The following is a 17783-nucleotide window of genomic DNA, read 5'->3' on the forward strand; positions in this document are numbered from 1 at the left end:
TTAATGTACCATATAATTTACAGAAAAAGCTTTTGCAAATCCTCAAGTGGAGAGCAATTAAAAAGAAATGTGTATCCTAAATGAACCCTAGGCAACCGTTTAAGGCCTATTTACATGCAACATTATTGCTCAAAATCTTTTCAAACAAGTGAATTTGCATTCTAATCATTACGCATAAATGCAAGTCATCCTGTACTATCCCCGAGTTTCAGCTTGCATAAAAATAGTCGTTAGTTTGTAAACTTTTTGTGCGGTTTAAATTACATTCTTTCAGTCCTTTGAAAGACTAAATGACTTGAGGGGAGGGGTGATTGTTTACTTGCTAAATACAATGTTTTCTTGTTTACTCATGTGGCAGAAGACAATGGCTTTTCTTCATACTAATGAAAAACCTCCTGGGCAGAGAATCCTCGCATAAACACATGCCCACCTGAGCAAGCAACATATACAGAGTTTACTTTAGCTAATGAGAGGATTTCAAAAGATTATCTTTAAGTATAAATGCTCAGCATTTGTATGCAAAAAGTCGTTAATTTCTTAGTTCAAATGACAATCGTTATGTGTAAATGGGGTTTTACTCCATTTAACCATCATCATAATCTTACTTTGTTGGGACCCATTGTCCTACCCTTAGGCTGCCTGCCCACAGCATAGCCAGATTCCGCAGGCAGGAGTCCCCCCCTTCCCAAAATATTTTTTTTTGTCACTCCACCCCCCACTGACCTTCCCACCCAAACAGAGGGTGCTATATTTTGTTTTCTTCCAACCACACATAGGGAATGTTGTATAAAGTTTTCTTTATATGTTCCTTATACCAAATTTTATATTTGAGAAATCTGGCATTCTGTGTCCTGTAAGGTCAAGATGTGCTTTTCATTGCTTGCTTGATATAATGCAATGTTCACATTTGTTCAATAAACAGAGATTTGCAAAAAGATAAGGATAATTAACATAGATAGGAGTTGGACTTCATAACCTACTCGGAGGTTCTTAACTAACATTACTAGAATATTTTTGAGTAGAGCGCTCACTAACCTGGAGGACAGAAGCAACCTTGCACACAGTGTTCATCACAAACAAGTTGTCTTTCTGGATCAGTACAGGAGTTCATACAGGGTGATCCACACTCCAGATAGACCATGCCAAGTGGACAATGTTTCTCTGGAACAGTAATATACTAAATTAGGTAGATGAATAGGCATTTAAAACTTTGTCCTGTCATAACAGAGACCATTCAAAATGTATTAACTATAACTTAATAGAACTGTACATTGGTGGTAAACTTCACACACAAATCCTCCTACCATTGTTTTGCTCTATTAGGCCCCCTCATTAGGGATTTGTAGTAATTATACACTGGCTAATGTTTTCCTATGGCCATTTGTATACTTTAGATTCTATTTTATTGGGAGCTGAATGGCTGCTGATTTGCCTCCCACCCTAAAGTTCAATGGCAAGTCAAATTTGTGGACCACAACAGGGTTGTGGTGCAGTGGCCATGTTGTGTACATGGACTGACTGCTTTGTCCAGTCAGTCTGATAGTTTAAGGTTCATGTTTCTGAGGTTTGCCTTTTCTTTTGGTTTCCTTCGGTCATTCATCTGTATTCCCTTAGTGTTCCACCTATCACTGAATTTGCATGTGGGCATTACCCTGGTTTTTTGGAGCCCTGTGGTCCAATGACATCACATTGGTCATTATTTAGGTTTGCTCCGGAGTGTAGGTGTTGCTGATTGTCTTAGCTCTGGTGGAGTGAAGTTGTGTCCTTTGGAGCTCTGCTGCTAAAGCTAATTAGTTTTCTTGTTTTTTATTTCTGCGTTAAAGTAACTTGGTGCTTTAGATATCTGTTGGTGTTTTCTTCCTGTTGGGTGTGAGAAGTTAGTGGTCAAGGCACGGGACATGTGGCCACCTTTTTAGACGCGATAACCTCACTTTTAGACAGGGCTCTTCCTTCTTAGAAGTCAGGGTGAGGTTATCCCATCCTTCCTTTGTTTCTTCACTCCTGGCCGCGGTCTGTCCCCTGAGTGAACACAACCTTGCGTTTATCCTGGACATGGTGCATTTTGCGTCCAGTGTAAACGTGACAAAATTGAAGCAGTGTATATGGATGTATGAGAAACCTATCGGTGGCTGTATGAGGATCATTCTTAATTCAGGCGCATCAATGGCAAACAAAAAAGCTTGAAAAAAATGGATTATCTCCATTTTCATACTGTACAGTATTCATAATAAAAGTGTCTCAATATGGGACCTTAATGCCATAAACTACTGTATTTTGCATATGGTAGTATGTATGAGACCTTACTGTCAATAAGAGTCCTCATACGCATTAAATTTTAAATGTTCAAACCTGCCAATCACAGCAGGGCTAGGCCTCTCTGATGTGTATGTAGGCAGCTCAACTTTCCCGCTATTGATGATGTCAGTGCAATGATAGATCTGGGACTTTCAATTTGAGTGATCATTTGTCCAACAGTTGTACATTGTGTATGGGGACTCTAAGTTATTTAGTTCCATGTCTTCATCACAGGAATGACTTCAGCTTTTCTACTGTCTGATATTTATTATTCCTTGTATTAAAACCATAACTTATAGTTCTTAGAGTATAAATTTGGGTTATAAATTTCATTATATTTTTATGGTTCCTGCCCTACATTGCAAATTTGTGTGTCGGTCAGACAAGAACTAAAGTTTTATTTTGAGTGAAAAAGATGTCTCCTTAAGGTGTTATGCATATGGCCAGAGTCTGTACTTAGGCACAGAGGGTCCCCGCGGCTCTGTACTATGGAACAGTTGTGCAGAACACACATATGGTGCCTCAATACGGCATCATGTTATGGATATATTGTCCCCTAGAAGCAATGAATACCTCCATTATAATATGTCCCAAGAAGCATTCCACAATATTCTTCTGTCGGATTTATACATTACATATCAGAGAACTCTATATGAAATCCAATGCTTAATGAAGGGCTCCTTAGACTGCCATAAAATGGTTCTATGCAACTGTCATACATGTGAACACGAAGTATGATATTCATGACTGTACCTTCTGATGAGGATCTCACTAGTCATTTATTTATTTAAGAGCATAGTTTGTCAGCCTACCACAACGATCCGGATTTCTCCAGTTTTGCGGCTGTCCTCCATGATAAATGCAATGGTGGGAATATTGGCCAACAGTGTTACAAATACAAGATTCTATGTCCGCTTCCTGACATTGGCATAAATCTTCCCTACAAGCACGAACAAATGGTTCAATGACAAGTAATTCATGACAGACTTCAAACGCTTTATCTTGCAGTGCAGCTTCACATATTGTCTCCTAAAAGATATAAAGAGTGCAATAAAATGCTCAACTGCGTCCACATCATTGTGTAAGTAGGTGCCAAATTGATAAAAAATTATATTACTTCATTAGTTGACTTAATTCAAAATAACATCCATAGCAGAATTTAAGCAGAATCCATCACTAAACTAACGTACCGGGTATATTGCGTGGTCTCAAATTAATCGTGCAGATCTTTGCCAAAATCCACATGCTTTTTCCACAGAGTTTTGGTACAGAATTTGCTCCAGATTTCAACCCCTTAGGCCTCGGTCAGATGACTGTTTTTTGCCGCGATTTACAGATGCGCATGCGATCTGCGAATATATAGAACCATTGCTTCGCAATGGGATCACTCAGATGTCCGCTTTTTATGCGGATGTCCAATAAATTATAGGACATGACGAATCGCAGATCGCGCCTATCTGCGTTCTGCGATTCCTTGTGTTCTATATATGCGCTCAATGAGGTCGGCGGCAGCAGCGCCGACCCCATTGAGAACATATACTATAAAGATTGTTCTCCTCTGCCACAGCTGTAACAGCTGTGGCAGAGAAGAACGAAGTTCGCCCATTGAATTCAATGGAGCCGGCAATACAGCCGGCTCCATTGAAAGCAATGGGCTGCCGGCAAGCCCGACATGACTTTTCGGGAAGGGCTTAAAAATATAAGCCCTTGCCGGAAAACCATCCAAAAATGTGTAAAAATAAAAAAAATATATATACTCACCTTGTCCCTGCAGCCGGAGTTCAGCCGCGGCCGGACAGCAGTTCTCCTGAACTGCTCTGTGTAGTATTCAGCAGGCGGGGATTTAAAATCCCCGCCTGCTGAATGGGCTGCCTCTGATTGGTCACAGCCCTCACCAATCAGAGGCAGCTCTCACTCACCCATTCATGAATTCCTGAATGGGTGAGTGAGTGCTGCCTCTGATTGGGTCAGCGCAAGGACCAATCAGGGGCAGCTCTCAGCTATTGTATGACAGCTGAGAGCTGCCCCTGATTGGTCCCTGCACTCAGCCAATCAGAGGCAGCACTCACTCACCCATTCATGAATGGGTGAGTGAGTGCTGCCTCTGATTGGTGAGGGCTGTGACCAATCAAAGGCAGCCCATTCAGCAGGCGGGGATTTTAAATCCCCGGCTGCTGAATACTACACAGAGCAGTTCAGGAGAACTGCCAGCCGGCCGCGGCTGAACTCCGGCTGCACGGAGAAGGTGAGTATATATATTTTTTTTTATTTTTACACATTTTTGGATGGTTTTCAGGGAAGGGCTTATATGTTTAAGCCCTTTCCGAAAATTCATCCTGCGCTCGCCGGCAGCCCATTGCTTTCAATGGAGCCGGCTGTATTGCCAGCTCCATTGAATTTCAATGGGCGGACAGCGCTCTTTTGATGGGGCCCGTTTCGCCGAAAACGCTGCTAGCTGCAGATTTTTCGGCAAATCGTCGGCCCCGGTCACGCGATTTGTGGATGCGCATCCGTCATGCGATCCGCAAATCGCGGCAAACAACGGTCATCTGACCGAGGCCTAACTTGAAGAGGTGAAATCTGTGCTGAAAATCTGCAGCATAAGATTTTTTTCCGTACCATAAAAATGAGATTTATTAAAATTTTCATCCTTATGGCTTGTATTATTAATTCTGTGGATTTTCTTCGCAGAAATTCCGCATGTAAAATCCACAGCATTTATGTTACACGACCACATCCTGAATAATTAAAATTTCAGAAAAAAGCAGCACCTCAGTGGTCTACAACATGCTAAATAATAGGAATTTTACTATTTATATGATAAAAAACTACAGGTAAGATGTAAATCAATACCCATTATGTAAAATGGGTCATCATTAGGGATGAGCGAGTATACTCGCTAAGGCACTACTCGCTCGAGTAATGTGCCTTAGCCGAGTATCTCCCTGCTCGTTCCTAAAGATTCAGGGGCCGCCGCAGCTGACAGGTGAATTGCAGCTCCCCGCCCTGCAGCGGCACCCGAATCTTTCGGGACGAGCGGGGAGATACTCGGCTAAGGCATATTACTCGAGCGAGTAGTGCCTTAGCGAGTATACTCGCTCATCCCTAGTCATCATTCATATTGGTTCCTTTTCAAAATGTAGCTCTAATTTAATCCTCCTGTCTTAGACACTGATATACTAGGACTAGAGATGAGCGAGCATACTTGCTAAGGCAAACTACTCGAGTGAGTAGTGCCTTATTCGAGTACCTGCCCGCTCGTCTCTAAAGATTCGGCTGCCAGCGGGGGAGAGCGGGGAGGAACGGGGAGGAGATCTCTCTCTTCCCCCTGCTTCCCTCTGCTCACTGCCGCAACTCACCTCTCACCCGCACCGGCAGCCGAATCTTTAGAGATGAGCGGGCAGGTACTCGAATAAGGCACTACTCGCTCGAGTAGTTTGCCTTAGCAAATATGTTCGCTCATCTCTAACTAGGACTAATAGGCTAATATAATAGAATATCATATAAACGGTTGTTCAAAAAGAAGAAGCAGATTTGGGGGTTTAATTACAAACAAACTACAAAAGACAGGAACACAATCCATGCATCACTGAGAAGAGGAAGGTTCAAAGTTTTTATGATTTACCAGTAAGTTTCATTTTCTCCTGGACTGCTATGGGGACACCATAGGTGAAGTGGTTTGTTAAGTGTGAATCTATTGTTCTAGTGCAATGTGAATTCCAGCGTTGATTGCAAAAACAGTTGCCTTGTCACAAACAAATATGCATACTAGATACCCAGTGCTACAATGTAGCAGAATATGGAACTTTCTGGTATGTCATAAGAAAAGTTGAATGTTCCTCTTCTCAGTGATGTGAGGATCTGTCTTTTGTAAATAACTTAATAAACTTAACTTTTCTTAATAAGTGATGCTTCTGAATAAAACAAAATATAAGGGTATAGTTACATCTTGCAAAGGGCAATTACTCCAATCTGGAGGGTTTGCATCTGGACAGTCTTCATTTGGGCCATCTGCTTTTTGAAGATTTCCAAACTCTGTCTCTGTAAGAGGAAAGCCTAGAAAAGAGAAGCAACATTCATGTTATAGATTCCTACATTACTTGCTATTACTCCAAACTGACATTTAGAGACAGTAACATAATATATGAAAGAATTAGAAGCAGAACTTTTTTTTACTAGGTATTATTACTTTTCAGTATACAGTACTGATTATACTTTTTCATTCGTGCACTTGCCTTTGCTAAGTTTCACATGCCATGATAGGAAATTATATACTTGGTCGCTCTATTATCCTACATCTTCACTATCCAGCTACAGTTTTTGGAAGCTTTGATACCCTGAATTGTTCTCTTGGCCTGACAGCTTTTTAAGGTAAGAGTATTTCAATGACTCCTAGGTAGGATCTTAGTTGTTTCTCAGGTTTCTAAGGTGGTAGTGGGTGCCAAGTAACTACAGCAAAGTACATGGATAAGTAAAATTATGCTTGATGGTCATTTGCTGAATATCACAGGCAGATTGTGTGACTTGATGACATTTAACAAACTGTCATATGCTCATCTGCGATTCAGTTTGATTAAAGCCGGCTGTGTATGTGATTTGTGGCCAAGAGGTTCGAGTGTAGACACCTGTGTGCTGCCTGATACACAGACTGCCTGCACATTGACTAGCATTTGCATGTCCTAATTTGGACAGGAATAGGACATGAGCTGAGTTTTCTCATGTGGGCCATCGGTCTGCATGAAAAAACGTCAGTGTGCATAGCTCTATAGGCTATAACGGGTTCCTGTGCTGTTCGTGAATTAACATAGTCAGCACATGGACCTAAACACACTTGTGTGCCAGAGGACTTAAGAACAAAGGCCCAACTACTCCTCTTGATTTAACAGCTGACATGATTTCATATGTATAAGTATCTTAATAGGGTGAAATTCATTCTTGCTTTTCTTAAAGAGGTTCTCCAATGATCAAATATTAATTCACTTACAAAACAGAATTTTTTTAAAATTGGAATCACTTATGAAAATGCTTCTATGTTTAGATATACTGTACTTTTTATAGTACCCTCTTGCTGTTCTTTGATTCACCTAATATGTTCAATACTGTTGGTCACGCATGCCCTGGAGCTTAGTGCCAACTGCCAGAGTGTCTTGTACAGGTGCATTAAAGTACTAAGGTTTATTAATTTTTTCGCAAGGATAGGAGCAGATAGAAATATGCGACACATTTTAGAAGACATGGGTATTCTTCAGCGATTTCCTTCACTTACGTTGAATGATACCCACTGATATTCATTATAAGTTGAGTGAGACATGAGGTGAAGGTTTCATGAACATTAAAAATGTATATTCACGGGTTCAACAGTTCTAAGAAGCCTAAGGGTCATGTGAGAACGAACTAAAGGATCCTCGGCCACCCACCAGCTGGTCCAACAAAATGATTAAATGAATGGAACGAGTAGTTTATAGGGGACCTCTGATTAACTGTCGAAGTGATTGTCCTGCAAAGTTGGCCTTTCCATAGAATCTATGCACAACATCCTGCGAGAAGACCTGAAGATGGGGAAAGTTTCCCCCAGGTGGGTGCCATAAATCCATCAAGACAACACTCCTGCTCATCGCCTAGCCCTTATTTAGGGGTTTCTTAATGACAACAACTTTGAAGTCGACCCTCATGCTCTCAACTGACTTGAATTTGCACCTCGCGATTTTTGGCCTGTTTCAATGATGAAGGACGCTCTCCTTGGTGGCAAGTTTTGCAGTCATGCAGTTCTTGCACCAGTGATTGTCCAAAGAAGCATAAACAGCGGCCATGCATTCATGGCGTTGACATTGTATACATGTGTATGTCAAAAGGGAGATTATGTTGAGCAGTGACAATAATTCCCATTTTCTGGGGTAGGTAATTTTAAAGAAAAATATTAGGAGACCTCAGAGCTTGAATGCAGCTTTTACATGGATGGTGGGGTAATATTATATATATATATATATATATATATATATATATATATATATATATATATATATATATATATATATATATACACACACACACACACACTCTCTCTTTTTATAATGAAGATACATATTTTCTTTACCATTCGTATGAAAGACACTTTCCCCCATGAGGTCTCCACAAAGTCCACAAGTCTGATTGGCATACTTGCCATCAAGATGAAGCTAAAATTAAAGAGAGAAAATTTGTAGGTAAAAACATTTACTAATCGAATTTTAAATATATTTTATTTTTAGCATTACACAAGTATTTCTGATTCTCAGTGCCAATAAAAATGTCATTTGGTCTCCATTAGAAAAGCTAAATGTGGGGGCAAAATTAATGTGAAAAACAGACTTTTTAACATGGCAATGATCTGAAAAATAAGGTTCTCAAGTGGCTACAAACAAACAATTTAGGGATCCTTCACATATTTTTTTCTGTGTTTATAAATGCATATAAAAATGTGTTTTTCCCAGCCTTTTTGACATTCCATTGCAGATCCTTTATCACTTAAATAAGCTAAAGGTCATAAGTAGAGATGAGCGAGCATACTCGCTAAGGACAATTGCTCGACATTGTCCTTAGTGAGTATCTCCCTGCTCGGAAGAAAAGTTTCGGCTGCCGGCGCGCGTGACAGGTGAGTGGAGCCCCACGCTCCCCCCGGCCATGAGCAGGGGGGAGCAGGGGGGAGAGAGGGAGAGAGAGATCTCCCTGCCGCTGGCAGCCGAATCTTCGCTCCCGAGTGGGCAGGTACTCGCTAAGGGCAATGCTCGATCGAGCACTTGCCCTTAGCGAGTATGCTCGCTCATCTCTAGTCATAAGCATACAGTAAGGGAGTATGAACTGTCATCTTCATTATCACTGTGTGACAGCAGCCTCTAATCATCTGCAGTTACTGTGATAGGAGTTCATCTCCCCCCCGTGAAAAGCTTGTGTCGTACAGTCCATGTAATATCATCACACATGAATTATGCTGACTGAAAAAGTGACTTCTTGAAATAGTACAAAACCAAGTAAATCCCAGGAAATTGCCACTAAAAATGCATCAAACTGCTGCATGTGAAGTTAGCCTGACAAAATGAGAGATGGACAGCATTACCACATGAGACAATAAAACGCCCCATTCACAACAATCATAAGAAAAAAAAAGGAATACGAAAAACTAAGGGTATATAAACTGTTTAATTTTTTACTGTCTCCTTTATTGCTATGTCTGTTCAATGATTGTGCTATGATAGTGATTAGAGATGAGCGAGCATACTCGGTAAGGCAATATACTCGAGAGAGCATCGCCTTTTTCGAGTACCTGCTGGCTCGTCCCTGAAGATTCGGGGGGGGGGGGGACGCAGTGATGGGGGTGGCGTGGGGCAGCGAGGGGGAGCGGGAGGAGAGCGAGAGAGATCCCTCCCTCTCTCTCTCTCCCTCCCGATCCCCTCTGCAACCCCCCGCTCACCCCCGCGCCCCCCCCCCCCCGGAATCTTTAGGGATGAGCCCGCAGGTACTCGAAAAAGGTGATGCTCTCTCGAGTATATCGCCTTACCGAGTATGTTCGCTCATCTCTAAGGCCTCATGTCCACGGGGAAAATCAGATCCGCTGCAGATTCTCAATGGAGAATCTGCAGCGGGTCCCTCCTGCCCCGCGGACATGAGCGCTTAAAATCGGAATTTAAAAGCATTTACCTTTCCGCAGCGGACCGCGAAGCTCTGCTCTTCCTCACGGCCGGATCTTCATTTTCGGCCGGCGGATGAATTCCTGACGCCGGCGGCACGTCGCCGGCACGTCGTCGACGTGCCGCGCGCATGCGCCGGGCACATCCGCCGAGCCGAAGCAAGGGAGATGCGGCCGTGAGGAAGAGCAGAGCTTCGCGGTCCGCTGCGGGTGAGTAAATGCTTTTAATTCCTATTTTAGGTCTCCCGCGGATCCGGACGGCTTCCATAGGCTTCAATAGAAGCCCGCGGGAGCCGACCCCGCGGGAGACCCGCATGAAAATGGAGCATGGTCCAGATTTTTTCATGCTCCATTTTTTTTTAAATCCCTTTTATTGACGATCCGCGGGTATTTATCTACCCGCGGGTGGTCAATGCATCCCTATGGGGTGCGGATCCGCGCGCGGGAGATCCGCTGCGGATTTTAAATCACATTTTGCCCGTGGACATGAGCCCTAATAGTGATATATAACATACACACACACTGTGCAACAGTTTGCAGGACTGAAATGGGGAATATTTCACATGCATTTGCAATCAGTTGTTACATGAATGTTTTCTTTGCAGTATTTCTTTTATGCTCTTTCTCTCCCATTCTTCATTTATAATTTTTTTTATTACCTCAAAACTGCCATCATCGTACTTCTTGAACATCAAACCTATTGATGACGATATTTGTATGTCGACTCCAATTCTATGAATCATTATTGATGATATGCTATAGGGTAATTCGACACTGAGAACAAAAAACAGATTAATAACTTAGTTATTGGATGAGTCATTGCCGCATGAGATAACAGACACTAACATTCAGAAAGTATTAACTGATATGTAATTTGTATTTTTAATTAATGGTATATTTTTAATTAACGGCACAATCATGGTGCCATCATTTTTGGATGACAGCTGTATCATACAGCTTACTCCCCACTCTAAGGGACAGGATAGAGGATAGCTTTAATCTTAGCTGTTTAACCCCTTGAGTGGCAGGTTTCCTACCACCCTGTCGTGCCCACCAGGGCAGGTTTTTTAAAATGGTCTAATCATTGAATTTCAACTAGTTTTGCAGTTGCGTCTCAAGAGCCATAACGTTTTCATTTTTCCATTGACATGGCCATATGAGGGCTTGTTTTTTGCGGGACAAGTTGTGATTTTTTAAACAGGGGGGAGGAAAAAAAGAAATGGGGAAAAAAGAAAAAAAGGGGCCATGTCATTAACGGGTTAAATAATGTATTAACTTCCTTCTCTGGGTCATTACGACGCACACGGATACCACATGTGTGATTGTATTTTTTACAAAGTAAAGGGAGACAAGTGTTTTTTTTTTATTTTTTTAAATAATTTTTTTCCTTTTTTTTTTTTTTTTTTTTTTTTAAATTTTTTTTTTTTTTGTCCCTTTAGGGGACTTCCACAGGGACCCATCAGGACCCCTGATCACATTCCGGGGGTCCGATGGTGACAGCCCTTTACATGCTGCAGTGACAACCCTTTACATGCTGCAGTCACATAGACTGCAGCATGTAAAGGGTTAACACAGCAGAGATCGGAGGCTTTCTCTGATCTCTGCTGTAAGAACTAGTGCCTAGCTGTCCTCTGACAGCTAACAACCAGCTCTCCCTGCCACAGAGACCATCGGCTTGCTTCTGACAAGCCGATGGTCTCTATGGCAACTTGTAAACAAAGCAGGACATTGCCGACATGTCGGCAATATCTTCTGCTGGTTTTTCAAAGCCCTTGCACTGCTCTGTGTGGGTCTGTGCAGGCAGAGCACACTGTCACAGCTTGTGGCATTGTGCTCTGCAGCTCCCATAGTGATACTTAGCCCGGAAATCTTCCGGGCTATGTTGCTATGAGCAGTGGAGCTCGTCCCCGGAAATTTTCCGGGCGTGCCACTCAAGGGGTTAAACCTTTAGATGTCACAGTCAACATTGAGCACAGGGAAAATGAACACTGACTAATTAGATTAAAGGCTTAACCTTTTCCTGCAATTCAATGCTAATTAAAATCAGATTGCGCAGGGTTGGTATGGAGCTTGGCTGGGAGCCGAACACATTCCCTACAACTTGGGTTCTGGCTGTCAAATATAGCTGACGACCAGCCACAGTGGCCAAAATTGGAAAAAACTCTGATCCCAGCCATTAGCCCTTTTGGTGCCGCAGTCAAACAGGATTGCAGGGTGATGGTCTGTAGTTGTAGCAGCCTGGGACCCTGTAAAGGCTTCCAGGGCTGCCATAGATTTTAGCCTATTAAGCCCTACCTGTGGCTGCTTGTAAAAATGAAATATACTGGAAGAAAGAAATACTGCAGTATACTGCACAAGCAATCAAAGAAATACAAGTTCAAGTCCCCTATGGGGACTGAAAAAAAAGGAAAAATAAGTTTAATAAGTATTTTTTTTATATTAAAAAATAAAAAATATCAAAAGTTAAGAAAACACCCTTTTCCCAATACATGCATAAAAAGAATCACACAATGAAAAATTAACATAATTTGAATAAACGCATATCTAAAAGTCTGGTCTATTAAAAAAAATCACATTATTCATCCCACAAGGGGAATACCATTGTGAAAAAAAAGCACAATGCCAGAATTGGTCACCCTGTTTTCAAGAAAAACATTGAATAAAAAGTGATAAAGTTGTACATATCCCGAAATGGTACCAATAGAAACTACTACTATTAAAGAAAAAAAGTCCTTACGCAGCCCAGTTGGCAAAATGAAAAACATTGTGGGTAAAATATTGTGACAAAAGCTATTTTTTTTTAATATGTTTAACTTTTCAAAGTAGTGCAGTACAAAAAACTATAAAAATGTGGTATTGCCATAATCTTACTGACCCAAAGAATAATGGTAACATGTTATTTTTAACACACCTTGAACACCGAAAGCACAAAACCACCTCAAAAGTGGAACAATTGTGTTTTGTTTTTTTTCTATTTCACTTCATTTAAATTAAAACTTATATATTGCTGGAGTTACACTTAAAGAGAACCAGTCAAGTCCCTACAGCACTATAAGTTAAGATATGGTGAGCTTAGGGGACGTGACAGGGAATTTAATGAATGGCCAAGTGCTGCCTGTAATTGGTTGAGCGCTGCGACCAATCACAGGCAGCGCCCAGCTGTCATTCAATGAATGGCTGAGCACTGCCTGTGATTGGCTGAGCAGTCAGCCAATCCGATACAGCCCTTTCTGAGAGATTCAGAGCAGTGCAAGGGGAAGACGTGGCTGGACGCGCCTGAGCCCCGGCAGCTACGAAGAGGTGAGTGTATATTTTTTTTATTTTTAACACAATCTAGGGATAATTTTCTGGTAAGGGCTTATGTTTAAAGCCTTTCCCCGAAACTCCCTGCAGGGTTTGCTTTCAATGGGGCTGCAGAAGCGCCGATCCCATTGAAAGCAATGGGAGAACATAGCGATCCTCTGCCACAGCTGTCATGGCTGTGGCAGGGGATTCTTTACTCCCTGCGGGGAGTCCCGTTGTATCTGAACACTGTGACAGTGTTATCACAGTGTTCAGTGACAAGGGGACTTCCCGCAGGGAATATTTACACGGCAGTGGCAGGGAGGTGAGGAGATATATATATATATATATTTCTTCTCACCTCATATATATCTAAAATATATATATATTTTTTTTTTACACAAACCAGGGATGATTTTCAGGGAAGGGCTTATATTTAAAGCCCTTCCATGAAAATCACTGCAGGGGTTGTTGGCATCCTATTGCTTTCAATGGGGCCGCCGGCAGCAGCCGCGGACCCACTAAAAGCAATGCTGCACGGACCTGCATTCTCGCGTGTTTGTGCACGTACGTGGGTGCGCGGTTTTGTGCCACCTATGTACGCATACGCTCATGTGAATGCACTCTTAGTGCTGGCGAAAAGTGAGAGGTGAAGGTCCTGAACAATTGCTCCTTTTATCTTCCATATAATAGAGCCCTTTATAATTGTGTTGTATACTATAAGCATTGCTGAATTTCTGTTAATTAATAACCTTACCTTTTAGGAAAATATACTTACATTTCTCCTTCAACGATCACAGTTTGGTTTGATAGTTTGATTACGATGTCATCAATTTTCAAGGTGATAATGCTATAAAGCACTCTGTTCTCTTCTGTTATGTGTTTGATCAGTATGATAAAGTCTTCATAGTTGTTCTTACAGTGGGAAGAAAAAATATAAGTGCAATTTCCAGAAAAGTAGAAAACGTCCTCAGTGAAAGTCTTGTAGTGAAAATTGTTCCAGTAACTGCAGACCTCTCCAAAATTGATGCCAAGCGCTGATGGGAAAAATAAGTTCTTAGCAAAACATGTAAAATCCATTCTAAAATAATAAACATTTTACATTTATCAAGAGTGCCAAAACACAGCAATACGTTTGGCACAACATAAGATCCACAGTTTACGGCTACTGACTTACCCCTGCAGCCAGCTGCGGCACGTATGCAGCTCTCCTTCTTAGCAGACGCTCATTCCCGCCATCGCTAGCTCACTGACAGCAACCTAGAGGGAACGCGTGCGAATTTGGCTGTGCTCAAAAAGGGCACCTAACGAATTTCTCCCCTGCCAATCACCTTCTATCCCTGACTATTTCAGGCATCTTCCCCTGTGGAGAGTGCCTGAAGATTGTGGTCTTTTGGTCCTGCTTAAGGTGTTAGGGAGGTCTCATACAGCCGGGTTCCAATTGCGGAATCAGCGATCACTGTCTGCATGGAGGATTCACAGCAAAGCACAGGCATTAAAAAGAATGAACTTTCGGTTTTTCCTCCACACTTGCGGATACAAAATTATGTATTCCACGAACAGAAGAAAAATCGCAGTATGCTCTATTTTGCTGCGGACTCTACGTGGACGGTTTCCATTGAAGTCAATGAAGGGCATCTGACCTGGAGCCCATATGAAATTAACATTGCGTATAGGCTGTGGGTAGCTGCATCATTGCCTAACGATGGCGCGGGAAATACAAACAATAAAAGGAAACTTTACTGTGCAAGACCGACGGCGAGACGCCGCACTGATACGCAATACAGTGAAATTAGGTACACAGGGTTGCTGGCCAAGCTCACAAATGGAATCCACTGCAGGCCTCTCGCATGTGGAATCCGGTCTGTCCATGTGAGCCTGGCTTTACTCTAGTTTGTCCTGATTCCCTGGATCTTGACTTTGGCTATTCCTGACTACGTTCCCATCTCTGCTCCTGACCCGAGCGCATTATATTGATTATTCTTCTGTTTGCTGCCTGCACCAATCTCTGGACTGCTCTAACGTGCTGAACCTGTTCTTTGTGATCTGACCTCTAGCTTGTCACTCGCTCTGACATTGTGATGCCTGTCCCAACCCAGACTATCTGACTACACTTCTGTTCACACTCTCAGGTAGCGAGCCTTGGTCTATAGTAGTGTCAGCCACCACATTATGGAGACCACTTCCAGGGTAATGGCCTGGGGACCCTGCAGTGAAGCCCACATCCCAATTGGTGGGGATAAAGGGCATTGGCGTATTTATAGGGGAAGCAGGGGTCGCTGTTGCCCACAGGTCCCCCTCACCACAGTGTGGGCGCACATGGTGGCTCAGGGGAGCAGTTCCAAAACCTGTGCTGCTTAGCAGGGAGCAGCGCTTCATTCATGAAAGCAGCAAACAGTTTCCAGGAAGAGACGAGGGGGCGGGGTTAATATGGGGTGGGGGCAGGGTTAGGGCGGAGCCAGCAGCAGGTTTCAGTTTGAACATATGAAGACTTACCAGCGGCACCCATCATCCCTCCCCCTCCTCCTTGGTAAAGGCAATGGATGGATGAAGCACCAGGTAGGTACATGTATGGGACAGTATTCCCGTGTGTGCATGTATAAGCCTGCCTATATGTATATACTCTGTGGTAAACTGTAATCTTTGTATACACTGTATATGTGCATATATATACTGTATGTGTACAGTGTTCTGTGTATATACTGTATATGTATGTATATATACTGTATGTGTACAGTGTTCTGTGTATACAGTATATATGTGCCTTTATATGTGTGTATATATACTGTATATGTGCAGTGCGTGTACATACTGTATATGTGTGTATGTACTGTATTTGTACAGTGTTCTGTGTATACAGTATATGTTCCTGTATATGTGTGTATATATACTGTATAGTGTACAGTGTTCTGTGTATACAGTATATATGTGCCTTTATATGTGTGTATATGTATTGTATATGTACAGTGTTTTGTGTATACACTGTATATGTGCCTGTATATGTGTGTATATACTGTATGTGTACAGCAGAGGCGTAACTTAAAGCTCCTGGGCCCCAATGCAAAATGTGTAGCAGGGCCCCTAATTATAATGTTTTATTAACCCCTTAACGACCAGCCCATAGTGTTTTTACGTCCTCCCGAAGTGGGCTCTATTCTCTGAGGACGTAAAAACATGCTTCCTGCAGAGAATAGTGCCCCTCGGGCTGTGGACGTGACAGCTCCATGCTGTCGGTGTCCGCAGGTAGCTGACAGCATGGAGCTGTCATCCCGGGCTGTTCGGAGCCCCCCCCGGCATTGCGATCGGCGCTATGCAATGGATAGCGCCGATCGCAAAAAAAGTAAATAAACGTACATAAAAGTTAAAGATTCAGCTGCTCTGATGGATCGGATCCATCGGAGCAGCTGAAATTACTCACCCAGGTCTGGCACGCTGCTCCCCGCTCTCCTGCCGCTCCGGGGCCCGAAGCCGGTCTTCTGCGCATGCGCGCCAGGCGGCATTACGTCAGCCGCATGCGCAGAAGGCCCGGCGGCGCGGGAGATTTAAAATCTCCTGGCTCCCGGCTCCTGTAGGTAGCCGGGAGGCAGGAGATGTCAGCGGGGACTGCGGTGAGCGGTCCCCGGTACCGCGATCGCCGTTATCCAATGGTTAGCGGCGATCGCGAAAAAGTTAAAAAAAAGTTTAAAAAAAGTCAGTTTCACCTCCCCTCATGGATCGGATCCATGAGGGGAGGTGAAAATACTCACCCCCAGTCCTCAGCGGTGTCCCGATGTCCCGGGACCCGAATCCCCGTCTGCGCATGCGCGCCCGATGATTGACATCGGGCGCGTGAACAGACGGGCTCGAGCCCCGGGAAATTTAAAATCCCTCTGCTTCTGGCTGCCATGTGTAGCTGGGAGCAGAGAGATTATACCGGGGACATGATCACTGTCATCCAATGGATGACAGTGATCATGTAAAGTGAGAAAAAAGTGTAAAAAAGTAAAAAAAAAAAAAAGTAAAAAAAAGTTTTTAAAAGTTTAAAAAGCGTACGTTTCATCTCCCCTCATGGATCATATCCGTGAGGGAGGATGAAAGTACGTACCTAAGGCCCCCAGATTTATCCGCGGACCTTACCACAGCTTCTGCACACGCGCCCGTCGCCAAAATGGCGGGCGCATGCGCAAAAGCTGTGGATTGCCAGGATAATTTAAATTCTCCCTGCTCCTGGCTACAAAACGTAGCCAAGAGCATGGAGATTTAATGGGGGTCCGCGGTGAGCGGTTCCTGGTCACGTGTTCGCCATTATCCAATAATGGCGATCACGTAAAAGTTAAAAAAAAAATTTGAAGTTTCATCTCCCCTCACTGATGCGATCGGTGAGAGGAGATGAATCTTTTTACCGGAGGCCTCCGTATTTGAATCCCGACGCGATCTTCCTCCGTGGACCTTCCAGGATTCTGCACATGCGATTGCCGGCAAAAAGCCGGACACATGCGCAGGAGTCAGGGAGCCCAGGAAATTTAAAATCTCCTTGCTCCCAGCGACCAACGGTCACAGAGAG

General features: G+C 43.1%; 1 protein-coding gene across 1 annotated transcript in view; it reads right to left on the minus strand.

Moving 5' to 3' along the window:
- Nucleotides 1–17783, minus strand: part of LOC136581747 (mucin-5B-like) — an 89087-nt gene that overhangs the window by 52335 nt on the left and 18969 nt on the right. The window contains exons 3-6 of the mRNA XM_066582370.1: nt 14019–14155; nt 10618–10732; nt 8390–8471; nt 6262–6351 (exon numbers count right to left, since the gene is read on the minus strand). Of these exons, the coding sequence (XP_066438467.1) occupies nt 6262–6351; nt 8390–8471; nt 10618–10732; nt 14019–14155 (424 nt within the window). The remainder of the gene's footprint in view (nt 1–6261; nt 6352–8389; nt 8472–10617; nt 10733–14018; nt 14156–17783) is intronic.

Source organism: Eleutherodactylus coqui, chromosome 11 (assembly GCF_035609145.1).
Source record: "Eleutherodactylus coqui strain aEleCoq1 chromosome 11, aEleCoq1.hap1, whole genome shotgun sequence".
Classification (NCBI taxonomy): Eukaryota; Metazoa; Chordata; class Amphibia; order Anura; family Eleutherodactylidae; genus Eleutherodactylus; species Eleutherodactylus coqui.